Below are 20,282 nucleotides of genomic sequence, written 5' to 3'. Positions count from 1 at the left end.
CTCCCATAAACTTTAAGTCCTCTCCAGATTACTAAAAAAACAAAATACAAGGCTTGGAAAATAGCTGCTATACAATACTATTTGGGGAATAATGACCGACAAAGTCAGGACAGAAGCATTTTCCCAAGTATTTTTGGGTTTAAAAATCCACAAATGAAGAACATGTATATCCACATGGCAGGGGAGGGGGTTGGTTGGCTGTGCTCGCCCAGTCTGCCTCTAGTTGTTGGTCTTGCGTTTGTCTGATCGACACGACTAGAGTAACATCTGTGAGGCCATTTCTCTTTGGAGCCTAGCAAGTGCTGAGTCTCCATGAGCCCTTGCTGCCGTTTTAATAACTTCTTTAATTTTAAAAGCAGGTAACATGAAAGCAGAGCTATTATTTCACCTGAAAAGGAGTGGAGAGTACTTTAATTCCAGCCGGTGGCCAGCTTGACTCTATATCAAGAGGTTACTGGTCTGACCCAAACGGTAACTTCATTAGTAATTACGTTCTTACTGCCCACGCCCCAAGTCCTGAAGACCCATGTTTTAAATGACAGCGCACGTTTTATGTTGTTTCCATAGCAACAACTTACTTCCCTGTCGGGCTCACTCTCTTTCAGCCTCTTCTTTCTGGTATCCTTTTCTTGGCTTTGAGTAGGAGGCTGAAAGATACACGGCACAGCAATGGCAGGTAAGAGAAATACATTCGAAACCCATGGAAAGAGGGAATCCAGGCAGCTCAGGGCAGGAGGCCCCGATTTGAGAGTCCCTGTTAGACTGTGGGGACTAAGACCTACTTATAATCCTCAGGGATTAAGTTTCAGAGTTCGGCCCTTTCTGTCCAAGGGCATTAAATATATTTGGAGTTTAAAATGCTTCAAATCAAGAGCTGGGGATGTAGCTCAGAAGGAGAGCACTCACCCAGTATGCAGGAAGCCCTGGGTTCCGTACCCTGGAATATACACTGTATGTCTCTCTCTCTCTCCCCCACTAAACTTTCAACAAATAACATCACCGGAAAATGTGTGGATGCCACCAGACTTTCATAGTCTGCCTTTCGCTAGATATTGCCAGTGCATTTGGCAAAGAACTAAAAAGCATGTTAGTTTTAGAAAGCCTTCAGAACTTTGAAAGATGCTCTTATAATTTGCATTTAATAATCTTCTAAAAACATGAAAATATTGTAATCAAATAATCCCGCTAAGCCCTCAAAGTAGACTGCCAAAACAAGACGGTAAAAATAACCTGTCTTGGATAGCATGGAACTAGCCAGCAGCGGGAACAGAAACTGCTGGTCCTCTTCCCTTAGGAAACCATGGATCTTAAACACTTCAGCGGTCTTTTAAGAAGTTTTATTTGAGACAGTGTCTTGTTGCTGGTCGACCTGGTACTCGCTATTTACCCCTGGCCTCAAACTCTCAATCATTTTCCTGACAGCCTCTAGGATTCTGGATTCGAGGCATGCACCTCAGTCATTCCTGCCGCTGGAGGGGGGAAAGTGTTGCCAGTCTATCCAAAGAAGACCTGAGAAATGACATCAGCTGATCATTTAGGAGGTTGGTGAAAACCTAGCGGTTCCCCAGGCCGTGGGCAGCGGACAGGGCGCCGGCGGGGACACACCCTGCAGCCCTGCCCGTGCCGGGGTGCAGAGCTGGAGACCGCTGAGTGCGCCTGGGCCACGTCCCCAGAAGCCCGCCCGGTTACCTCCTGCGCCGCCGCCCGTCCGGCCCGGGGGCCATGCTGCTCCGCCAGGCGCAGCCGCAGGCCAGACAGACGCTGGTGCAGGTCGCGGTTCTCCGCTCGGAGCTGTGCCACCTCGCGCGTCAGGCGCGTGCCCTCGGCTGGTCCCAACTCGGGCCCGCGCAGCTGCTCGTCCCTCAGGCGCTGCACCTCCGCGCACAGCCGGCGGATGTCCTCCTCCTGTCGCTGCAGGCGCGAGGCCACGGCCTGAGCCGCCAGGGCCTGGGCCGCCATGGCAGCCTCCCTAAGTCACTCACCGGCGCCGGCCGGCCCAGCTAGAGTGACCAGGCGACGGGGCGGGACGGAGCTGAAGGGCCTCGGGAGGCGGGGTCTGTGGGGCAGCATCACTCTAGGGGCGGGGCGATGGAGGAAGAGGGGCGGTCCGAGGCTGGGTATCCCTGCATGGGGCGGAGCAATGCGCAGACAGGAGGCGGAGCCATGCCTGGACGACAGTGCAGGGGGCGGAGCAATGAGCTGTGAGACGAGTTGTTATAACACGGCGAGGGGCGGGGCCTGAGCAGGGCATCATAAGGGGCGGGGAGATGGGGGCAGGGCGGGGCAACACTGCAAAGGCAAAGTGATGAGACAGGGATGGAGTATAGGCATCAAAGCTGAGGGTGATGGGATGGCTAGGCAATACTTCAAGTAGTAAGGAGAATGAGCAGGGGAAGGGGACCATGGATAGGGACTTGGCCAACGTTGGTTGCTCTGCAGGGTTGAGAACTACTCCCTGAACCTAGGCAGTAGAAGTGGGACTACTGGATGGGCTTCTCTAGCGTTCGGAGGCGTGTCCAGGCGCCAGTGCCAGAGTGCTCAGCTGAAACTGGAGTTGGAGAAATGGAGACACAGGAGGTATGCCTCTTGACCAAATCGTCTAAAGTGTCGGCGAAGCCCAATGAAGTCCTCTTATTTCCCTCTTTAATTCTTGTAGTCGCCACAGTATGCCATCAGGTTCTGAAAAGTGACCATTGAAAACGGACCTTCATGCCAACCAAGGCTGTGCAAATACAGCGGCCACTTGACAAGGACGCAAAGAACAGCACAACAAAAACCTCAGCCTGGCCAGCACAGCATTGCTGACTCTTTGGGTCTGGAACAAACACTGTCTGTAGCTATCCTGACAGGAAAGAAGATGGTCTGAAGTAGAAACATTTGTGCTGCCAGACTATGGAAACAATGGTGTGTAAAGAAGTAAGTTTCCTCCCAGGCAGCTCTTCCTGGAGAAGGAAAAGGCTGAAACCCTGCCACTGCCTCCCCCCACCACCCCAGAGGAGGAACTGTACTAGGGAGAGTTCATACCTCCCTCACAACTCACCAGACCACCCTGCTGGCAGACAGGAACTGAGCCAAAGATGGGGGCATGCCTCCAGCAGCATTGCCTAGTGATGTATAACTTTACTCCTCTACTTAAACTTAAATCTCATATTAGTACCCCAAAGATGGGCTTGGGTGGGTCACTGGACCCATGCAGGTGTTCATCTTCCCACTGTAACCACAATGAATAAATCCCCTTTCTCTGCTTTTCGCTGCTCACTGTCCCCTAAATTGGTACATTGCGGAGGCATAGCTGACCTTATCTAGTTGTGACTTCCAGCATCCAGGCTTTGCCGCTAACACCTCCAGTAAGTAATTTCACATGTGACTTCTGAAGGCCTATAGTCTTTGTACTTAAAACCGAAAAAGTAGGGGGCTGGAGAGATGGCTCAGAGGTTAAGAGCATTGCCTGCTCTTCCAAAGGTCCTGAGTTCAATTCCCAGCAACCACATGGTGGCTCACAACCATCTGGAATGAGGTCTGGTGCCCTCTTCTGGCCTGCAGGCACACACAGACAGAATATTGTATACATAATAAATAAATAAATAAATATTTAAAAAAAACTGAAAAAGTACCAGATACATTAAGAGCAAATTGAAGCAAACTCAAACGACCGTCATCCAAACTGAAGACAGTAGAGAGGAGAAAAGGATGAGCCACTTTCGAGAGTCTTGGCCGAGGAAGGGTGGAAGAACTGTGAGGAAATCCTGACATCATTTTAGGACAACTGAGCTCAGTCCAACGAGACCGAGTGCTTGACTCAGGGATCTGGCATTCTCGCTGAGGAAGAAAGATACTGTGGAAGGAGACGAGTGAAGAAGTGGACACCCAGTGGCGGTTAGGGCATCCGGCGTCAAGGACTTGCCCTCTCATGCCTCTCCACAGTAAAAGAGACAGAGCTCCTGGAGGAAGGGCTGTGTCGAGGCTGGGGCGTGTGGACGGGAAATAAGACTGGAGGAGCCTGTCTTAATGGAGATTAGGGGAGGGTTTCTCATTACATGAGAACAATATGTCACAAGAAGACAGGGCTCACACGGGGCTTTGACGAACAAAACTGGAGCCATTTGGACATAAAAGTGATTAAGTACAATAATGAATTATAAGCCACTGAAAAACACTTATCCATATATTCACACAAATAATTCTTTGAAACCAAAAGAGAAGCAGAGCTTAGCTTGTGAACCCATGTCAAAAACTAAATGGAAAATCAGCAAGCAAAACACTTCACCTCGTGAAATAAAAATAAACATTTTTAATTAAAAATATTGACATCTTAGAAGACCAAGCCCATAGAAAAATTTCAAATTAAAGAGAACCGTTGTCATGGCAACCAAATGCAATATCTAATCATACACTGACTCCTGGGTGGGATAAAAACTGTGGGTGGTGCCATCCTTTGCCAGATGGTCCTAAACTGTATAAAAGGTAAGCTGAGCAAGCCAATGAGGAACACTATTCCATGGCTTCTGCTTCACTCTCTGCCTCCAGATTCCTGTGTTGAGTTTCTGATTTCCCCTCATGCAGGACAATAAGCTATAAAATGAAACAAACACTTTCCTCTGTAGGTGGCTTTTGGTCAGAGCATTCTATTGCAGCAATAACAAGAGCAAGCTAAGACAGCCAGAGAAGACACTTATCTGTAATCTTTGTTTAAAAAAAAATCAGGCTGAGAAATTATATCTAGTCACAATGGAACTATGTGCAAATGGATCAAGAAAGAAAATTGTAGAAGAGTGAGCAGATGGTACAGGGAAGTTAAAATAGCAACAAATGTAAGTTTTTTGTCTTTAGTTAGGGTTACGATGAAACACCACAACCAAAAGCAAGTTGGGGAGGAAAGGGTTTATTTGGCTTACACTTCCATATCACAGTTCATCACTGAAGGAAGTCAAGACAGGAAGTCAAACAGGGCAGGAACCTGAGGTAGAAGCTGATACAGAGGCCATGGAGGACTGCTGTTTCCTGACTTGCTCATCATGGCTTGTTCAGACTGCTTTCTTACAGAACCCAGGACCATCCAGTCGAGGGATGGCACCACCTGCAATGGGCTGGGCCTTCCCCCATCAATCACTAATTAAGAAAATGCCCTACAGACCTGCCTATATCCTGATCTTAAGGAAGTGCATTCCTAATTGAGATTCCCTCCTCTCAGATGACTTTGGTTTGCCTCCAGTTGACATAAAACTAGCCAGCACACTTCTTAAAAATGTCTATCTGATTATGCTCCACCTCAAACGAAGCATGTCTATCTGATTATGCTCCACCTCAAACGAAGCATGTTAATTCCTTTTGATGTTGCTGTGATAAAATAGGTGGATAAAAAGGACCTTAAGGGTGGAAGGGGGGCTGGAGAGATGGTTCAAAGGTTAAGAGCGCTGGCTGCTCTTCCTAGAGGTCATGAGTTCAATTCCCAGCAACCACATGATGCTCTCTTCTGGTTTGTAGGGACACATGCAGGCAGAATACTATATGCATAATAAATAAATAAATAAATAAATATTTTTAAAAAAAAGGTGGAAGGCTTCGTTTTGGCTCAAAGTGAACAATTTAAAGTTCCAATGGACAGCCAGTGATGGTGGGGAGGGCTTGGAAGCAGATTAGGCAGATGGTCACGTGACATCCACAGTTAGGGAAGCAGAGCGATGAATGCCCAAGTTCAGCTCACTCTCTCCCCTTTCATACAGTCTAGGATCTTAGGACAGAAAATGGTACCACCCACAGGGAACAGTTTTCTCCAACATCAATGAACCAATTCCAAATAATACTCAATAGGCATGCCCAGAGATCGCCCATGTGATTCTATGTCTCAGCAAGGTGAGGTTGAGATGAACTCACCACATGCAGAACCTACCAGCCAGCAAGACGAGGTGCCCAGTGCTCTCTAACACTGGCCATGTCTGACCCCACCCCACACCCTGAAACCCCTCGTGCTAATTCACCAAGCTCTCAGATCCTCAACATTACTCTTTCTTTTTTAAAAAAATACTTATTTATTATGTATACAATATTCTGTCTGTGTGTATGCCTGCAGGCCAGAAGAGGACACCAGACCCCATTACAGACGGTTGTGAGCTACCATGTGGTTGCTGGGAATTGAACTCAGGACCTTTGGAAGAGCAGGCAATGCTCTTAACCTCTGAGCCATCTCTCCAGCCCCAACACTACTCTTTCTAGGTACTCATTAACATTGTCTGTCCTCTCTCAATATCTGACTTCTTTTCAACTTTGTTAAAAATCAGTGTGTGTGTGTGTGTGTGTGTGTGTGTGTGTGTGTGTGTGTGTGGATTTGTGTCTACATTGTAGTGGAAGTCAGGAGTCAGGGGACATCAGGAACCTGTTCTTTCCTTCTACCGAATAGGTCCCAGATCAAACTTAGGTCATCAGGCTTGGCAGCAAACACCCTCACGCACTGAGCCGTCATCTATTTGCAGCCTGGAGGTTTTAGCTCAGGTTCTCCCTCCCCCACTCTATTTGAGGAGCCCCGCCCATATTCCTTCCAGCTGTGTGGTATCACTAGTTCACGCATTTGCCTGTTTGATTTTTACCTGACCCTACCTGTACCTCTTCCTTGCAGCTGGGAGGTTGGCTATCTTATCATCATTATTCTCTATTATGCATCTAACATCGATAAAGTGGGTTGCTGTGTAAAACCTTTGAATAAAATTGGCCTGCCACAAAACATGTGTTGCCAGGGTCTGGGGTGGGGTGCGGATGGAGAACAGAGATGTCTAGGACAGTGAAGCAGTTCTTTGTGGCAGTACAGGGTGGACAGTTGTCGTTCCTTCTTCCAAACACATGGAGCACACACTACAAAGTGAGCCTGACTGTGCCAGGGCCCTGGATAGTGATGTCACTGGAACAGTGCAGACTGCTGGGAGATGTGCCAGCACGTGAGGTCACCTGTGGGCCGGGATGTGGACAAAAAGTGAGGGCACATGTGGACAGGGATGTGAAAAGTCTGTAATTTTTCCTGAACTTCGCCAGGAGCACAAGAAAGCTACAAATCACTAACTAAAAAATTAAAAATAATTAAAAACCAATAACAAACCTAAGAGACCAGAGGCCACAAAATACCACCAGATGGCACCATTTCTCTCAGTAGTTTCAATGAGAACTCCAATTAGGGAAGTTGCTGGTGCTGAGAACAGCTGGGATTTCTGCTTCCCCTGCCTTGGCTCTGAAGCTCATAGGCCTTCACTGTATTGTCACGTCCAGCCCCTGTGTGTACTTTCAATGGGCTTTTATTACGTGTAGATTTTATTACTACTCAGATAAGGGAAAGCCAACAGATCAGCGGACCACCTTATTGGGAAGATGGCTCATTCCAGTACTCCAGAGAAAGCACATCCCTGCTGGAAGCAAGGAGGCAGGAGGATGAAGATGTAGTCAGAGAGCTTTTATTGTGGTTTCTATGGCAACAACAGATATTTGGTTTAGGATTGGCAGGTTTGGATGATTTTAGGGCTCTGGGGCAAGTATAGGGGCTGTTCCTTGTGGCTGGTACCTAGGGATGAGGGAAGGTGGCCATGTCTAAGAGCCTGGTAAAGGGGTTATTGGGGTGGGCTCTGGATTGATTGGCTTGCTTATGAAAAGTGAACTTTCCTGAAAGTTCTTTTGCTATCTCCAGGAGTTGACTAATCTAGAAAGGGTGTTTCTCCAGGATCAGCAAAGCAATTTATTATACCGTACGAACCTAAGATCGAAGCCACACTCAAGCGAAGTATTTCCTTGTGAACCTTCAGATCATTCGAGGGAGTTAGGATTTACTGCCGAGCAAATCTTCCAGACACGTGCTATAGAAAAAGCTCTGATTTCTTCTCTAGCCCAAACCAGCAAGGATGTTCTCCAGTTCCCTGCAACACTGGAGCTCCAGATCAATCCTCATGACAGGCTCATGGTCACATGAACGCTGAGAGCTGGAGAAGGACCCTGCTGCTGTGATTCCCCTGTCTGCAGAAGCACAGCGGACCAGGACAAGAGTCTGCCTGCAAGGAGCAGCCAACCAGGATGCTGCCCTGAGGTGACGCCAGGGACACGGAGTTTCCAGGTGGATGTAAACATGAAGACTGGCTGGGCACAACTGTATTATAGCTGCACAATCTTGAGTGACACATTGTTTGTGGCAGCAGCCAGCCCCAAACCAGCAATAATCCCTTCTCCTAATCTGGTCTCATTAAATGGTTACTAGGCTTAGATCAGCGGACAGGAGTTCTGGATGGGACTGAGCTACTTAATCAACGGATCTCTTGGAAGTTTTTAAATTTCTTTAAAAATGAAAGGACTAGGATCTTAAGAAACTGTGCAGGGGATGGCTTCATAAAACAGAACAGCTGGCTTCGACTCCCCACCTCTACTCCTGTGGCTTTACTGCAAGCCCCCAAATGTGTGGTGGGGTGTGCACTCATCACAAATAGGTAGCAGTGTACCTCCCTGGTACAGATACCAATATTATGATTTAAGTTCAGTTTGTGAGTGTGGCAAAAAATTGTGGCATGAAGTGCTAAGAAGATGATTATTTGGAGGGGGAAGAAGGAATGGGAATTGAATGGACTTCATCTAGGCTGTCTCCTGTGTATGCTTTGAAGTTGGCTGCTGCAAGGGGTTAAGGGTTAATGAGTATAGCACAATCCTCTTGGGTCAAGACCATCTTTGCTGCATCCTCCCTGGAGTTAATCCGATGCCCTCCTTCTCCCTGCGGACCTATATCAACTCTAAACAGCAGGATGTCTTTGCTTCTAGGTATCTGAGTGTGTGGATCTCTGAGATGCTTCAGAGCAGCAGCCACCAGGAGGGAGACGTGTCACCAACTCTACAAGGCCCAGTATGCTAGAGAGAGGAGTCAACTCTTGGTTTTATTCCTGTGAAACAAGAACACAGAGGGAGAAGGAGACGAGGAACCGATGGCTCTCAGATATACTGCTGAGGTACAAAGAGCAGATACTGAAGGACGTCCCCCTGGGCCAGGTATTCCCCTACTTGGTGTATGATGGTGTATTCTCCCTAAAAGAATACAGAGAGATCCTCTCACAGGACGGCTACCCTGAAAGGGTGGAGTGTTTTCTCCTGAGACTTTTCTCCAAAGGTCCAGGGGCTTTCTGTGCCTTCTGCTCTCATCTGGAAGAGTTCAGCCCTTACCTGTTCACCTCACTTTTCCTTTATTACCAAGGTAAGAACACGATTCACTCTAGAGATAATAAATGTAACAAAGATGGCCTGATCCAGACTTCTGTAATAACCCCGGCTCACACTGTGGAATAAGAGTCTCAACACAGTATTGATTTAGAGCTCACTAAAAATGTACAGATTGCTACCAAAAAAAAAATTCACAGCGTAGAAACAGATACTATGATACAAAAGAAAATCATGCATAGCTCCTGACACAGCCTGGGGGTGTCTAAATATGTAAAAGATTTCTATCTTTCTTCTTTCAATGATGATTTCAAGTGCAAGCCAGCAAGTGTTAACAGGTTAAGGAAGCCAGGCTGAAATTTTGTTCACAAAAAAAATCCCCCAAATGTTTTAATGCTTCTTCAAAAATATCAGAGTTATCATATGACTCAGCAGTTCTACTCCTAGGCATTCACCCAGAAGAAATGAACATGTGTCCGCACAAAGACCTGCATAACAATACAGACAGGAGCATTGTTCATGGCCGCCCCAAACAGAAATATCCCACATGTTCATCAACTGACGAAAAACAAATTGTGGTCTATTCAAAGGGAGCCCTGCAGTTGACTCGTTCAAATTCTCAACTTCGTCCTTCTACAAAGAAAGGACTGTGTACTGCTGAGGTGTGTGCCTAAGCCATGAATGAAAATAAGGGGGGGAGATGGACTGGAAGAGGAAAACGAGACAAAGCCTGGCTTAGGAAAGTGGTGGTGACAGGCGTTCTGGGGCAGCAGCGGGACCAGTGGGGACAGAGGAAATAGAGGGGACTGCTCTTTGCAAGGCTTGTGGGCTGCAGGAGCTTGCAGCAGGAGGTCTGAATATTCTGGAGTGGTGTTTGGTTGCTGAGTTCCATTTGTCTGTGACCGAATCATAAGGGCCCAGCTTTCTAGAAGTGTCTGGAGATTTGTCTCTGTAGGAAGTGTCCTCAGCTTTCAGGGTCATCATTGTGGATTTCAGGTTATGGTAGAGATAGGTTGCCCATCCTACAGCCTTGTAGCTCTCAAGAAAATAGTCAGCATAGAGTCAGTAGACGTAGCATGTCTAGATCAGTATTTATGAGCGACTTCTTCCGTTAGGATATAATGTAATATAAATTTCTATGTTATAGACCTGTATGAATTCTGATCATTTATCCATTGTTCTGTCTAACTGCACAGTGTCTACTGTGTATTAATGCACTATGATCATTGAAATGAAATTATATGGCCAAATACTTTATTGTTACTGAATATTTATTATACCTTTGAAAACTGATTCAGCGTAATTATTCAGTGTGAATTCAGTTTAAAATACTGAAAAGTAAAACATAAACTAGATACTCTTTGCAGTGACTATTAACATTTTTAAATGTTGCAAGGAAAATTGGTATTTTTTTAAATATACATCTTACTTGCTGTTGTGTATAGGGGACAGAAGACAATTTACAGAAAGAGTCAGAGCTGTCCTCTACCCTCTGGGTCCCAGGGGTCAAGCTCAGGTTTGATGGCAGGTGCCCTTAGACACTGAGCCTGTCACTAGCTCCCAAACTGGTAATGTCCCCCAAAACTTCTATATCTAGAAAAATGTCAGTATGTTTTTTTGGAGAGAGGGGTGGAAGGAAAGAGGGAATGGGAGGCAAGTATTGATTTGGAATAGTTAATGACTGTTTAGCTAGGGCCCATGTGCCCCAGGCTGGCCTCACACTTGCTAACCTGCAGATGGTCTTGATCTCCTGATCCTTCTGTCTCCTCTACACAAGTGCTGTCTTCACAGCGTGTGCCCTGACACCTGGATCATTTTAAATAAACTAACAGAAATGTTTCTTCGGAAAAATATGAACCTGGTCCTATTTGTTTTGCGTACAAGCTGAGATTGCTAAATCTACAGATTTATTTATGTAATTTATGTTATTACAAACTTAGAGAAAAAAAGCGGGGTAGCAGCAGTGAGTGGGCTCACACCAGTGTCAGAAATATGACAACCTCCTGTGTCGCAATGCAGAACAAACCCAAAGGACCCTACAAGACGTGCTTGTGGCAGAGGAAGCCACAAGGATTGGAGCTCGACGGGACCCCAGCGACATCTCTGACACTGAAGACCGAGAACTCGGGGCCCAGTTATTCCACAAGTATGTAAGCATTCTCAGTGGTCTGCTACCTTTAAATTATTCCACCTGTCCACTTCTCATCCCCGCTCTTCCACCTTCTCCTCCTCCCCCTCTTTCCCTCTTCCTTCTCCCTGCTTCCCCTCTTCCTCCTCCCCCTCTTCCCCTCTTCCTCCTCCCCCACCCGCTTCCCCTCTTCCTCCTCCTCTCAGGACCTCGTGCCCTCAGCTAAGTAGTTACAAAGAGTTCTGCCGAGGCTTCCGTTTTGCAGGATGTGCCAAGGCCAGCGTGTGACTTCTTCGTTGTCGTATGGTAGAGCCAGAGAATGGCACTTGAAGGCTGCTCTCTGATGGTAGGCGGTTGACTCTGGCCTGGCTCATCCACAGCATCCCGAATGACCACGCATGTCCCAAGGCTAATTCTAAAGTCAGAAATGGGACTTAGAAATTGAGCAGCAGCTCCTTCAAAAAACATACTGATGCTTCTTTGACGGAAAAACCCAGACTCTCTTAATTGCTTGTAGAACGTTACAGAATTGCTCAACGTATATGGACTTCATCTGTCTTTTTGGTTCATAAGTTGCCTGTCTTATAAACGATACTGAGGTCTGACCCATGGTTAGACTTCATGTTCATTTCTTTCAAGTACTAGCGTCCTGAGAAGAAAGACTGTTGTATATTGAGAATTCAGAACAGTCATTAAAATGGCCCTCTGTGTTCCTTGATCTCCCGAAAGCATGAAATGCGATGCCCGTATTGTGTTAGCCATCAGTTTTCTTTAATTTGCTTATATCTTCTAAGTATCTAAGATGTGATCAGTAAATCTTCTAGAAGTTGTGCCAGCCAGTGTTGACTGTGTGTATATTGTCAGGATTATTGTAATTGCTCTGCTGCCTCCGCTACCACCGTCTGTTCCCTCTGCAGCATGTCCTGGTTTCTACCGTGGGAAGAGACCATGCAGTTTGCAGTCAAGCTTGTAGTGGTCCCTGAACCTACCTTGGGCGGTGCCCTGAAGGGCCAGCAGACATGCTGAGGCTGGAACCATCTTCCTGGTTCAGGGGTGCCCTTTCCATGCGGAGCAACATGTCCTGCTGGTCCTGTCCAAGAGAGGAGGTCTGGCCCCTTTGCTGCCATCCCTTCCTGTTCAAGGCCCTGGACTCCTGGCACGGCCAGCATTTGTGAAAGCGGGGACTTCTAGTTTTCTTTCATCTTTCTTTCAGCAAACAGAGAGGGGCAAGCAGCATTTATAAGTAGGTATAGCACAGAAACAACAACAGGCTGATTTTAAGGAATTGGCTCACATGATTTTGGTAGTGGGCAAATCCCCTGGGAATTTAGGCAAGAATTGGTGTTTCCACCAGGATTCAGGGTTCCTAGAATCTGGAGACTGTGGTTTCTGTGAGGCAGCTTTGAAAAACCCACAGCCTCTGCTCCTTCGCTAATGGCCTCTGATTAGATGACGCCCATCCACAGGACAGAGGACAATACACATCACCTCAAGTCTACTGATTTAAATATTGACCTCAAGTCTATTACATAATGGTCACATTTAAAAATATGTCATAGGAACTTGAAGGTTATTGTTGGAGTAGTCAGCTGAGCACTACAGCCCAGCAAACATGACCCACAATTAAGCACCACATGGATCGTGTAGCCTTGGGCAACCTGCTTAAACTCTGTGTGCCACAAGCCTCAGAACTTCCTAAATTCTGACTTCCTGTCTTAGAAGGAAGGATCATGTTCCTGGATTCTTATCATAATGCACCCACCCCTGAGTTCTAGGTCCTCCTTTCTTCTGTTTTGGACCCCCACCTCAGGATAATGATAGTGCAATACTGTGTCAACTTGGTGGGGCCACAATGTCCGGATATTTGATTGCGCATTATTCTGGATGTTTCTGTCAACTGTATTTGGGCTGGGTGAACATTTACCCTGCTGAATTTTGAATAAACTATAAAATACAAAATGTGGGTGGGTCTTCCCAGATAAATTGAAGGCCTGAATGAAGAGAACAAAGACTGGAAATTCTACCATCAAACTGCTTTTGATCTTCCTTCCTCCTCTTGTTCTTTCTCCCTCCCTTCTTCCCTCTCTCCCTTCCTCCCTCCCCTCTCTCCCCCTCCCATTCTTCCTCCCTCCCTCTTTCCTCTGGCTCTTTTTCTATATATAAATAGATAAAACACCGTGCTCAATCATATCTATATTGGACCTCAAGTAAACAGAAGCCAGGCTTCTAAGCCCTTGAAGTTGGCTTCCTTTCTGATTGGTGGGGAAGGGCTTTACCTTCCCCCCCCCCCTTCATTCCTAAGTTCCACACCTACCACCAGCTTTTCTCTCAGCATCCCGGTTAATTTGGGTGCCTGTGGGCTACAGAGCACACTGGAGGAATCTAGAAGTATTCTCTTGGGCTCACTCTGTCCTGAATTCGAAGGTACTAAACTTTCACCTCTTTAGGTTATCACACTAACAACGAGAATATGCTATGATGCTTATAGATCATGATCCCTTCAAAACAACCCATGAGAAGAACAGTAATTCAGATAAGTTACACACACACACACACACACCATCCTGTTTAGCTTATGAATAAATAGGTGGATTGCACAGACCAAATTTTATAAGGGAATTGAGAGTTGCTTTTCTGAGTAAACTCAACTTAATTCCCCTTGGCCTGTTAGAGGACTTTTCAAGGGCCCACACATTGCTGTCATTATGCAAGCCACCCTCTGGTCCCTCTGTGTAAAACCACACGTTCTCCTGACTTCCCTGACCTCACCATTAGGAGGCAGAGGAACAGAAGCTCACCCCAGAAGGCAGGCCAGAAGGAGTCCTTCAAAGAAGACCTCATCCCTCTTCAGCTAACTGAAACGTGATTTTACTCCTATCGCTTAAGGACTAGAAAGAACGGAGTTAACTGGGACAAGGGAGATACTCGCTTTCCCTCTTTGCCTGCTCATTCAGTCACCCAAACAATGTAGAGGTATACATAAGAGAAAAGAAAATAGACGTCAGGGCATGCCACAACCCACTTGAAGTGTCTGTGAGGATAACCTCAATTTTCAGAAGCAGACAATAAATCACAGAGCCTGTCCCTGCCCACATACATCTGTATGAATTCACCAAGGCAACTGTATCCAGGACCTAGGATCTACCAATGAGAAGCCCGTGGTAGGCCTCATCTAGTCAAGGCTGCAGCATTCAAGACCAAGCCAAGCCCTGCAGACCCTTAACGCACTGGTAAAAAAAAGTGTTTGAGACAAGTGCTGGTCGGACTTTATACCCCAAATTATAACTCAAGAATTATGTCCTTTTGGTGACTTGATAAGTCAGTGAGAGTCTGTATCAGTGCTTCTCAACCTGTGGGTCACGACCCCTTTGAACATCGAACAACCCTTTCACAGAGGTCACCTAAGACCATCAGAAAGCACAAATATTTATATTATGATTCATAATAGTAGTGAAATTACAGTTATGAAGTAGCAATGAAATTAATTCCGTGGTTGGGGGTCACCACATCATGAAGAACTGTACTGAAGGATCTCAGCATTAGGAAGGTGGTGAACTACTGGGCTAGATACTTCCATGGGATAGTGAGACATTAATACAAGCCTGCAAAATCCACGAGGACTTTCCAACTTGTTATTCTCATTTCCCTTGTATGAAGTTATCCAGATGCCCCAGGTTTGGGAGCAGGCTCAAAGAGGGCAAGGCTTCACCTAGGTTCTGCATTCTTTGTTCTTTTTGGAGACTTCGTCATCTGCAAAAACATTGTGTTTCTCAATACAGGGCACTGTATCTAAGACCCACATAAATAAATGTGTCCAGCCCAGCTCTTAAGCCTAGGGATAGATAGACCTATTTCCTATTCCTGTCTACCAGAAACTCTGCTGTAGGCAGAAAACAGCCAAAGCACAGCCAACCTGGTCCAGCAAACAGAAGCAAAGTTGCCATGGCAACAACGTATGTTCAACATATGCCTGGGATCCAGGCTCCTTGTCCAATTAATTCCCCAGGAGTCATATTTCAAAACTCACCCTACTGCAGCCTATCAGGGAGCTTGTTGAGTGTGTGCACTCTGGAATGTTTCCAGGCTGGAAGAATAGGGCAAGGCTGAGCTGTGTTATTCCAATCAGAGCTTGACTTGATGGACCACGGAGCCGTGGGTAAAGGAGATAGTAACTCTGACTTATAAATCCCAGAACCTAAGGAAAAGCTGTAGGGGGACGTTTGATGAATGAGGTGGGTGAATGAATGTTTTAGGGAGGGGCCCTGGAAAGAAGACACTCCTCAACTAAATTGATCGAAGTTCATTTAGAGTGGAAAGAACTTGGTGATAGAATTGGGTGTGGGGGAAATGGGGTATTAGATGAATCTGCTTTTGGTTTAAGAATGATCAGGGTATGAGTTCTTCCTCTTGGAGAAGCTGGGAATACAAGCAGTCATGTGTGATCTTGTCTATAGAATGAGTTCCAGAACAACCAAGACTACACATAGAAAACCTGCTCAAAAAAAACCAAAAAGAAAAAACAAATGGGTCAACAAGATGGTTGCATCCAATCCCAAGACCCCTATAGTAGAAGGAGAGAAAGCACCTTCAGAATTGGTGTCAGGTGAGCAGTGTGGCACCTGCACCGGCACTCACACTCATGTGGTGCACACCCGAGAGGAAATACGCAACATTTAAAATAGCATAAGGCCCTTCTCTGTTCCTGCACTCTATCTAAGGCTCCTCGGGATACATGGGACTCCTTCCTGTCTTGCTTCTCTCTCTCTTCCCTGAACTGTTTTCCTTTCACTACCTCCCTGCACACACACACAAAAGGAAAAAGGATCTGCCTTGCATTTCTAGAGCACAAGAGGCCTGGGATGGTGTTCTCTGGCTAGGCCAGGGGTGGCCATGGAAGGCAGTGCCTCTCTATGAGCCAACCCAACTTCTAGTCCCATCTCTCACAGACATGTGTCTTGTGTGTGCTCTGTGTGTCTTTGCTCAATAAAATGATGCCTCCCTGAGGACAGCTGGTTTCATTCACTGACACACCCCTAGTTTCTGGAGCTATACGAAGAACAAAGGAGACAGGCTACACAGTTGTTTAAAAAACCGAACAAGATGGGCTGGGGTGATAGCTCGGTGGTTAAGAGCACAGGCTGCCCTCCCAAAGGTCTTGAGTTCAATTCCCAACAATCACATGGTGGCTCACAACCATCTGTAATGGGATCTGATGCCCTCTTCTGGCCTGCATGTGTACATGCAGACAGAGCACATACACCTAAAAAATAAATACATAAATTGTTAAAAAAAAAAAAAAACTGGACAAGGTTTCCAGCAGAGGTTTAATAAAATAAAATATATAAAAATACTGAATTCTTCATATAGTCTGTTTTGCAATGTTTATAGGATATAATCTACTTGCATTGGTTATATGTGGCTTTCAAGCTAATCACCAAGGTCAAAATTGTAAGACAGAGATTGAATACCCAAAGTCTCTGGCCTCACAGAGAAAGAAATTATCAATTGTTGATATGAACCTCATCTTTGGTTTAAAAGGGACTACCAGATAAAATAGCGAATGCTTTTAAAAAATTACAACAAATATTATGTGGAAAAAAACTCAGTGGAAGCCGGGCAATAGTGATGCATGCTTTCAATCACAGCATTTAAGGAGGCAGAGGCAGGCAAATCTCTGTGAGTTTGAGGTCAGCCTGGTCTAAAGAGTGAGTTCCAGGAGAGCCAGAGATACACAGAAAAACCCTCTTTCAAAAAACAAAACAAAACAAAACCAAATTAAAAAAAACTCAGTGGAAAAAGATCTTGCTATAATAGGGGATACTGGACTGTTCCCAGGACTTTAGAAGACACTAAAGATTATTTTTTATTGTTTTTATTGATCTATGTATTTTTCTTCACTCCCCTCCCTTCCTCTCCCCTCCCAACCCCTTCTACCCTCTTCCATGGTCCCCAGGCTCCCAATTTACCCAGAAGATCTTATATTTTTCTACTTCCCATGTGGATTAAATCCATGTATGTCTCTCTTAGGGTCCTCATTGTTGTCTGTGTCCTCGGGGATTGTGAATTGTAGGCTGCTTGTCTTTGCTTTATGTCTAAGCAACTTATGAGTGAGTACATATAATATTTGTCTTTCTGGGTCTGGGTTACCTTACTTAATATGATGTTTTCTAGATCCATCCATTTGGTCTCAAATTTCAAGACATCATTATTTTTTTCTGCTATGTAACACTACATTGTGTAAATGCACCACACGTTTCTTATCCATTCTTCAGTCGAGGGGCATTTATGTTGTTTCCAGGTTCTGGCTATGACAAACAATGCTGATATGGGCATAGTTGAGCACATGTCCTTGTGGTATGATTGAGCATCCTTTGGGCATATACGCAAACGTGGTATTGCTGGGTCTTGAGGTAGGTTGTTTCCTAATTTTCTGATAAATCACCATACTGATATCCCAAAAGGTTGTACCAGTTTGCATTCCCACTAGGGATGGAGGAGTGTTCCCTCTACCTCACATCCTCTCCAGCATAGGTTGTCATCAGTGTTTTTGATCTTGGCCATTCTTACAGGTATAATATGGAATCTCAGAGCTGTTTTGATTTGCATTTCTCTGATGGCTGAGGATGGTGAGCATCTCCTTACGTGTCTTTCAGCCGTTTAAGATTCCTCTGTCAAGAGTTCTCTGTTTAGGTCTGTACCCCATTTTTCATTGGATTATTTGTTCTTTTGATGACAAGTTTCTTGAGTCTTTTCTATATTTTGGAGATCAGCCTCTGTCCGATGTAGGGTTGGTAAAGATCTTTTGCCATTCTGTAGGCTGTCATTTTGTCTTGTTGACCGTGTTCTTTGCTTTACAGAAGCTTTTCAGTTTCAGGAGGTTCCACTTAGTAATTGTCTCTCACAGTGCGTGTGCTACTGGGTCAGGCCTGCTCCGGCAGAGGTTGCTGGCTCAGGTCTCTTCCCACAGATATCCCTGGCTTGGGCCTGCTCTCTTGGATATTGATCCCATGTAACTGCTCCTGTGGAGATCACTGCCTTAGGCCTGTTCCGGAGGATGTTGCTGAGTCAGCAAGATTATTAGTTTTTTAAAAGTATAAGATAGCTAATTAATCCACTAACATACTTACTAAAAAAGAAGGGTTAAGCTGTCCTGAGATATGGTCTGGTTTTGACTTACATGTGTTTTCAGGGACTGAACCCAGTACGTGCTAACTAGGCATTCTAGGACTGAATGAGCGTTTTGAATACATTCACCTTCAGACTCCGCCATTCCCTGCAATTGAGTCTCCTTTTGACTTATTTAAAGTGACAAGATTTGCATATGGACGTTGCATAACATGTTTTTTGAAATATGTAATCTATGGAATCGTTAAATCAAGCTGATTAGCATATGCATTACTTCAGATACTTCTCATTCAAATGAGTTTGGGTATCAGGATTTTGCTAGGCTTGGGGATGAGAAGGGAATATCTCATCTGCCCAACTATCCTGAGAATTCAGATGTCAGATTCACCAGGACCCTGCAAGTTTAGGAGCCTTACTCCAGGTACGGCCTGAACCTGGTACTGTTTCAGGGTGGGGTCCCTGAGGGCTTTTCAGTTTCCTTAACCGAGAGATTAAGAATTTGGTCTAAAAGAGGTAATTGATATTTCTTACAAATATTCAGTTCTCCCAGGTTTTCATATTTGTTTTTATGGTGTCAGCTACAATTTGAAAGTTTCTTCTTCTTTCTTTATAGTTACAGTTTTGGGGGGTTTTGTTTGTTTTTGTTTCTGCCCTAACTGGATGACCAATGGTTTGTCAGTTTTCTTAGATATTTCCAAATAACTTGAGTTGGGACTTATCAAATTCTATTGTTTACCCTTTGACTTTCATCTGTTGTTCCTTTTTAAAAGACAGTCATATGTAGTGTAGCCTGGCCTCTATCTTGCTAAGCACTTAAGGATAACTTTGATCCTCCCAAAAGCTGAGATTCTGGTCATGCGGCACCATGCCTGGCTGCTCTCTATGTCTGGAGTTGCCTTCTGGCTTTTAGAATCCATGTCTTTTTCTTTGTCTTCTCCCTCTTGGACACACTCTTCCGCGGGCAATACCACCCGTGACTTCCTGTGTCACTCAAGAGTGAAGGAGTCTCTGCTTTGTTTTGCTTTTATTTCTAAGAGCCTTTTGCTTTAGCTTGCTTGCTTTTCCATTATTTTCATTTAGATTGGGGATGTTCTCTCTTGTGTTATTTCTCATGTCTGCTACTATTGCACTGTGATTAGAGAAACAGCCTGAATGTTTTCCACATCTGGAAAGAAATGCGGGCTTTCTGGTTTGATACTGTGCCAATTCCTATAGATATTTCATTTGTACTTAGAATGTATGTTCTGTACTCATATTGCATTAAAAAATACTATGCTGCTATTGAGTCAAACTTCTGATCACATTATTTAAAACCTCTTTTGTCTATTTTTATCTACTTAGCCCTTTCCTGAGAGTTGTTAAATTCTCTAATTTTGCCTATTGCCTTGAATATTGAACTACTATTTTATATATTTAATTAACATATTGTTCAGTCATAAAGGTGCAAGACCATTGTATTGTCTATATGTTTTTATTTATAAATATAAAATCCAACACTTTGGGTTTTAATTGGTTTTCTGAGTCCTTTGCTTTTCGTTTTTGTCTTTCTTTTTTTATAAATACATGACTCTCTAGCTATCATTTTTTACCTTCCTTCAGCATTCTATTTTATGAATATCTTTATAAATAACTGTGCTTTTAAGTTATTTTTCATATGCCCAATGGTCCGCTAGTCATACGGAGTAGTTAAGTAGTTCTGTGTCCTATACCTTGTCTGTTCTCCTAAGCAGTTTATCTTTGTCTCATATGGTGCTCTAACCTGTCCTAGAAGGGAACCCTCTGCTTGTTCCCAGACAAAGCCAAAGAAGCAGAAGACTTGAGTACTTTATGTGCCCTACCCAACAATGAAAATCAGGTAGGA

The 20,282-nt window shown here is 44.9% G+C and overlaps 1 protein-coding gene across 1 annotated transcript in view; it reads right to left on the bottom strand.

The window, feature by feature from the left end:
* Positions 1–2,040, bottom strand: part of Tars3 (threonyl-tRNA synthetase 3) — a 43,517-nt gene extending 41,477 nt beyond the window's left edge. The window contains exons 1-2 of the mRNA XM_075953243.1: positions 1,690–2,040; positions 579–647 (exon numbers count right to left, since the gene is read on the bottom strand). Of these exons, the coding sequence (XP_075809358.1) occupies positions 579–647; positions 1,690–1,959 (339 nt within the window). The 5' untranslated portion in view covers positions 1,960–2,040. The remainder of the gene's footprint in view (positions 1–578; positions 648–1,689) is intronic.
* Between the last annotated feature and the right edge of the window lie 18,242 nt (positions 2,041–20,282).

This window comes from Microtus pennsylvanicus, chromosome 18, assembly GCF_037038515.1.
Source record: "Microtus pennsylvanicus isolate mMicPen1 chromosome 18, mMicPen1.hap1, whole genome shotgun sequence".
In the NCBI taxonomy this organism is placed as follows: Eukaryota; Metazoa; Chordata; class Mammalia; order Rodentia; family Cricetidae; genus Microtus; species Microtus pennsylvanicus.
Note: the sequence above shows the minus strand (reverse complement) of the source record. Positions and strands in the feature narration are given on the sequence as shown.